This window comes from Larimichthys crocea, chromosome VI (assembly GCF_000972845.2).
Source record: "Larimichthys crocea isolate SSNF chromosome VI, L_crocea_2.0, whole genome shotgun sequence".
Classification (NCBI taxonomy): domain Eukaryota; kingdom Metazoa; phylum Chordata; class Actinopteri; family Sciaenidae; genus Larimichthys; species Larimichthys crocea.
This window is the reverse complement of record NC_040016.1, coordinates 945,738-952,566: the sequence shown is the minus strand read 5'-3', so window position 1 is coordinate 952,566 and position 6,829 is coordinate 945,738. Positions and strand designations below refer to the sequence as shown.

At 39.6% G+C, this 6,829-nt stretch overlaps 2 protein-coding genes across 2 annotated transcripts; one reads left to right on the top strand and one right to left on the bottom strand.

The window, feature by feature from the left end:
- Positions 1-173: 173 nt before the first annotated feature.
- LOC109140887 (protein FAM107B) lies at positions 174-1,369 on the bottom strand. Its single transcript, XM_019269209.2, has 3 exons — positions 1,204-1,369; positions 467-611; positions 174-313 (listed from the first exon to the last, which is right to left on the bottom strand). The coding sequence occupies exons 1-3, from the start codon at positions 1,341-1,343 to the stop codon at positions 212-214; spliced, it is 387 nt and encodes a 128-aa protein (XP_019124754.1). The 5' UTR covers positions 1,344-1,369; the 3' UTR covers positions 174-211.
- Positions 1,370-3,446: 2,077 nt separating this feature from the next.
- tmem167b (transmembrane protein 167B) lies at positions 3,447-6,592 on the top strand. Its single transcript, XM_010755931.3, has 3 exons — positions 3,447-3,636; positions 4,546-4,677; positions 5,258-6,592. Exons 1-3 carry the CDS (start codon positions 3,627-3,629, stop codon positions 5,338-5,340), a joined length of 225 nt encoding a protein of 74 aa, XP_010754233.1. The 5' UTR covers positions 3,447-3,626; the 3' UTR covers positions 5,341-6,592.
- Positions 6,593-6,829: the final 237 nt, after the last annotated feature.

Genomic DNA, 6,829 nt, shown 5'->3' with positions numbered 1-6,829 from the left:
TAGTAAGGAATGATTCAAAACACACTCAGATTTTCAATATTTAGATTTTAGAGGAATTACTTTAAGAATTTTACACATGATCTATTATGTTTAAATATTAATGCCAAAATAAATTAATTTTGATTATTCCAAAGGGGAAGGGTCTCAAGGATGATTGATTTAACAGAGCAGGAACTTTTCCGTTAGCAATTTGTTTCTTTTGCGCTGGTCGTCATGAGGAAAAGGTTTGAGTGCGTCTCAGGGATCCTCTCACGCGAACAAACTCTGGTATATTCTGCAGGCTCTCACTCCTCTTCTTCTCCTCCTCCTCGTACTGCAAGACAAGAACCATCTGTGTTTGGACATCCTCCTTAATAAGAATCCATATTTGCACATATCTGTAGTCTTGCTCACACATGCCCGGAAAGTGAATAGTTTATATTAGGCTGAATATCTCCAGATTGTGTCACTTCCCATAACCACTTACGACTTGTATTTTCTGCTGCCTCATGTGTAGCTTCACCTCCAAGTCAGAGGGAGGACAGAGGGCCAGCTCCCTTTGCTTGTGCTGCTCCCTCTGTTTGTGTTCCAGCACACACTGCAGCTCTGGCTTTATTCTGGGCAGTAGACCTCTGAGCACACATGAAAAACAACAACAACTCATAATTAGATGTATTACTAGATGAAGATAAGAACCAAAGAACACATCTTCCCTGGTTTTATTTATCAAACCAGGGAACAGACTTTGTTGAGAATCCGTACAAGGATACACTGTACGTGAGTATATTTCAATAGAAAGCAGGTCTCGATTAAGCCTAATGATGAGGCCTGAGGTTTATGTTATGTAATCATTTCCTCATGTGGACAGATTGTTGTTGGGTTCCTTAATTTTAAGAGCCACAAACTAACTTCTTTTGATTTTTAGTTTCTATTTTTTTCAGACACGTGAGCCTGGGTGTGGCTCTGTAGAGAGATTAGCACTGACCCCTGGTGAGGTGTTGTACTTTTGACTTGATCTGTGTTAAACACCACCTCCACTGCTTATCCCCGGCCACAACACTGGCCAGCTTTACAGAGGAGGCCTACCACGATTCTCGAAGCAAATAAAATGCTGATCTGGTAGATATTCCTTCTGTCTCATCTGTATATATATGGATCTCAGTGTACCAGCTGCTTATGTGACCTGATCACTGACAGCAAGTACAGAGCTCAGTGTTTTCTCACCGTCTGTAGCAGAATAGCAGCTCCCGGTGAAGGTCTCTGTGTTGGGGAGAAGCCAGGATGGGATTTGGAAGCTTCCTCGGTTTGATGAAGTCACTGCCCTCCTGTTGTTGATTCTCAATCACCTGTCGTGGTGGGATCATCCAGCAGTGATGTCTCTCTGACACCGTATGGAATGAGCTTCTGTTCGTAGCTACATGCAAAAAAAGAAACACGAAAAAACAAAACAAAACACGAGTGACTTTTAAAGTGATGGGATGCAACTTCTTTAGATTCATTAAATAATAATAACAATAAGATTCAATAAATAATAATAACAATACATTTTTTACAATTGTTTGATGTTATCTTACCCCTTCTATTTTGAAGATCCCCTTTTTGTGATACCTGAATGAAGTAAGTAATTTCTTATTACAACATTCACTTAGAAAATTCAAAATTAAGGTGTTAAATATTTTCAGACAGTGTCACCATGTAGTTGACATGTTTAATTGGTTAAAATGAGGCCACAAACCATGTTTATCAGTTTAGTCACTTCATCCATACCACAAGCAACAAATTTGAAATGGTTTGTGACTATATTCAGCCCTGCGTAAAAGCCTGTAGTGTGATTTTCCAGTGTAGCTAATCATTTCTGTTTCAGTTTTATCATGGTTTCTAGTCCTAATGTTCTTCTTCCATTTTTTGAGAACAGGAGTCCCGAACAAACATTGTTCATCTCAAACATGATTATTTAGACATGCCATGTTTTTCCTACTTAATCATTGCTATTTCAATTTATGATCCACACCATTACTAAAACTGTATCACACCACAGAAGTAATGACAAAACCAGTCTTACCTTTGTGCTGTGGTAGAGACGCATTGCTGAAAAGCGAGATGTGTTCTCGCAGAAGCAAATGCAGAAGAAGGAGCAGAAGCTGGCTGTTGGAACTGACTCGGGGTGCACAGTGAGCTGCAGCTACAGTGAGGCTGATCTGAACAGGTGTGCTACACTGTCTTGTGATCAAATCTTATTAACTGTCCTGCAGGCGTTTGTTTTGCCCTTGTTCCCTCCAGGAGATGAACCTCTGTTGTCTCTAAGGCACAAACAACATATGGGGAGGATTAGGATCATGTAATGCAATGATTAGGATAATGCAACATCAACTTAACAAATGTATCTTTAGTGTCTCTACTTCTCTACTTACTTAAGATGAAAAAATAGCACATGCAACCAAGAGTCATTAGAATATTTTTTAGATTCCTGAGGCAAAGTCAGGTCAGCGTAGCAAATCATCATCCCTGATACAGCATATTAAACAGAAATGTAGGGATTAAGCATGAACAAAGTGCAAATGATGACGGTAAGAGGATTTTCCTAACAGCAGCAGTGGATGTTGCCTGTGATGCAAAATATGCACAGTATTGAACAAGTGAAAGGCCAAGATTCACGCATGTACATATCATTATGCATTACATAACTCAGACACAGATGTCTTATATCCTGTATTTGTACATTATATAATTATAGAAACTCAGCCTGACTATGATGCCAGTGTAAATCTATTAAGTTAGTTGCACAGTGTGACAGATGCACTGGTAGATCTTTAGTGAAACATGGTATAAACTATAGAGTAGTGTTTTATGAATTAGTCTGGAGCAAAGTGTGTGTTTGTATGGGCCTCACATGCAGTGCAGGTACCCTGATTCAGTACCCTCTTGAGTGTCTGAGGTTAGTTGGACAGAAAGCACTTTGAAATAGCTGATGATGCCTGTCAGCACAAATTGCTCCATGCTGGACCTCGGGGTATGATGTGGAGGTGGCTGTATAGTGGCGTCAGCTCATTGTGGTGTGGGTGGAAGCTCAGTTTAATCCTCATCCTCCCCTCTGTGCTGCCCGAGGTGTGTCCAGGTTCAGAGCTGCAGCGAAGCCAGCATTTTTTTTTTTTTTACCACTTTGTTAATCCTGCCCTTGTCCTCCTTCTACTGTAAGAGTTGCTCGGCTGCGTTGCATGCACAGATTGTAAATTGCATGCGATATCTATTTTATGGGAAGAAGGAAATTAGATACATTCAAGCTTAGTGCACAAACTGGGGTTGTGGTTTTGATAGTAAAGTAATTTATGGGAGTGTATTTGGTAAAAAAAAAAAATATGATGCTTAAGATTTGAAATGTGCATTTGTTAATTCAGATTTAATGGATAAATGTACATTTCTGGCCGGTGTAAGGCGCTGTACATCATAAATTACAGTAGGTGGCAGTAATGCTAGATAGACAACAACAAACATGAAACGGAGAAGAAGATCACTGAAACCGGACATGTCAACCCAGTGACTGCGAAGCGGAGTAGACTGTATTATATCTCCACTTCGTACCACATGATGGATTGCTGATCTGAAGGAAGAAATAGTCCTGTAACAACGTCAAAGAGCAAACTGCAAACATGACAAATGGTACGTGTGCTGCGTCTTTATGTGCAGCTGAACAGGACGTGTAAAGTTAGGCTAGCTCCCTACGTGGAGGCTAGGTTAGCTGTAGACGTGGCCCGGGGCAGCCCTGCTAGTCTGCTGGCATCCAAACTAAAGATTATTTACTCATATAAACACTGTTGTTGTTGCTGTTTCACTGCACGGTGTGTCGCCCTCAGTGAAAAGCTCTTGTCCTCAAACCTCTTATCCTAGTAACGTCGTAATTTTGTCAGGTTGCCTGCTAACTAGCAGGGTGTCGGTGGCTAATGCTAAAATGTCCACAACAAAAATATAAAGAGGCAAGAAAACATGTTGAAATATTAATGCTTTTTATGATTATGTTGGTACACAGACATTAAATTATAAACGTTTCTACAACTGCAAGCAACTCTGGACTTAAAGTCAACTTGTACATGTAGGATAAAGAGAAACTGTTACTCCCTACGTCACTGTATTTAGTGATAATGGAGGAGAAGTGTACTTTTAATGGTGTTTCGGTTTAACGAGCGACCGTGTTAACTGGTGACTTTTAGCCTGATGTATTGACAACTGTTGAAACAGGAAGAGAATACATGGCTGTCAAAAACAAGACAACAAAGACGAACCAGGTGTGTTTTCTTTGCCATGTGAAATGAATGGGGAGATAAACTAAGAGACACTCACTGTGACAGCTATGTATCTTCCTGTTTTCAACAGCTGTCGTAACTACGACAACCACATACACATTCAGTTAACACGGTCGCTCGTTTAACCGAAACACCGGTGCTTGTAAACTGTATGTTTCTGTGATTTGTTTCTGACTTCTTCATTTGTTTTGTACGCTTTGATTAAACTGAGCTAACTGGCAGCTAAGGCCAAGACTTTGTGTTACATTATATCCCCTTTCTTCCGTAGTGTACTCCTTCGATGGCATCCTGGTGTTCGGGTTGCTGTTCATCTGCACCTGTGCGTACCTTAAAAAGGTGCCTCGCATCAACAGCTGGCTGCTGTCAGAGAAGAAAGGAGTGTGGGGCGTCTTCTACAAAGGTAGATATGTTACGAATATGTTGATTCAACACGCACAAAATGTTTCTAAGTACTTGAGAACTCATTCTTTATTATCAAAATAAAAGCAGCACGGTGTCTAAACTTTCAGGGAACCAAAACTGATTTTTTTAATAAATATAAATAAAGTCTAATCAGAATTTAGTTTCAAATCATTTGCCTGTTTGAAGTCTGTGACCTTTGTGATGCTCTGCACAGTACTGCAGCTGTCTTTACTCTCCATTTATTTTGAGGGCATTTTGTCTTTACTGTCATCTTCAGCAACTAAACACCTGCTCAGATTACTGAGATTGTCAGTGAACACATTTGTCCTGGTTGGCTAATGTTTTGACATTAATAGGCCTTATTCACAGAACAGAAAATGTGGCACTGCCCAAATGTTTTCAGACCAAACTGTAATGTTAGATTTTTGTCTTTTTGGGTGTGTCTCGTGTTTTCATTGCTCAACCTCACTGATGGCCACATCTGTTTACAGGGTTTGCATTTCCCCCCTTGTTCTCTGTGTTTGTAGTTGACCTGTTATTTTCTTCTCTCATCTTCTTAATCCCATCTCTCCTTTCAGCTGCAATAATTGGGACGCGGCTTCACATTGCCGTGGCAATTTCCTGTTTGGCCATGGCTTTCTACGTTATCTTCTTGAAATGATAAGAGTGAGACTGGACTGGAAAAGACTCGATGGATGCAGGCTGGGGATGGACTCACCTCTGTGGTCATGTGCTAATCCTTGTTGTGGGACACCTCTGGGATTACATGACTGATGAAACCCCATTGGCCTTGTGGACTCGTGTGAAAGACTGGCCAGTGCTGCCCCCTTCTGGTGACTGGGTACATAACTCCTCCCTTAATAACATGCGTGCACTATAGACATGAAGGGCATCCTGAATCGTCTCCACAGTTGTTACAGAGGGGAGGGCCTGTTGGGTCACATGGTATCATTCTGTTGTAGGAAAATACTGTTGGTTGTCTCCATCCACACCCCATAAATATTTATACTGACGGATGCAGAGATCAAAGGGCAGTGTGTGCATTATACCTTTATATGTGTATACAACCTAAAATTAACCTAGCTGTACATATTTGGAAAAAGATATGACCAATAGAGATTTGTCAAAGGTTATGTGTGATCAAACTAAAAATGATAATTTCTGCTTGCTCCCAACTATGCCATTTTTTTTTCCTGTATCACTTCTTCTGTCAAGGGTGGAGGGGAAGATAAAACAAAGCTAATATATGGAGACGTTCTTGTGTATACTCTATTTTACATTTTTTTGCATATCTTTTCTTAACAGTGCTGTTTTTCATCTCTTTATTGATGTTTTGGGGGTGGAAATACACATTTTTGCACAGGTGTTAGTTGTATTTCCCTTGACATCTGATACAAGATAACATGTTTTAAATGTCACAAATTGAACTGTAAGTCACGCAGGAGTCAAAGTACTATCACATTTGTAGAGTGTCACAGAGAGAAGACAAATAACTCAACATTTTGTCAAAAATAGATTGTTATATCAGACTTGCCTGAAGATACAAATGCAATGCCAAATATGGATGGTCCTGCTCATGCCATCTTATTTACATGCTGTTATTCTCAGTTTAATTCTATGACATTATTTTTTCAAAGAAGAAATTGTTTTGGGAGGGGATGCAATGGAATTTTGAGTAAAACATAAATCAGACGCTTTCTGTGTTTGTTGTTTTTTAAAAAAACATGTCAGGTCTCAAGTAACATTCAGTGCCTACACAATGTGTTCACCCCCATCCCCTTTAAAGGTTTTCTTTTTTTTTATGTGCGATCATTAATAACAGTGGATGTAACTATATTTTCAAGTTCAGTTTAATTGTCACACATAATCATACAAGTACTTTGGCACTAACCAACGAAACAAACAAAACAAAAAGAAATCCTCCAAATAAAGTACAAATCTGAGGCAGTTTTGGCAGCAGACACATCCTTGACTCTGTAAGTGGGTATATCTGTATAAGATTTGCACTTTTGGTAATGTAATTCCTCCACTTTGTCTGTGCAAATGCTTAAACTTTGTCAAATCACATTAGTGAACAGCACTTTTCAACTTCTACCATAAATCCTGGATTACATTGCTATTGGAATAATTTTTGCCATTCCTGGAAATTA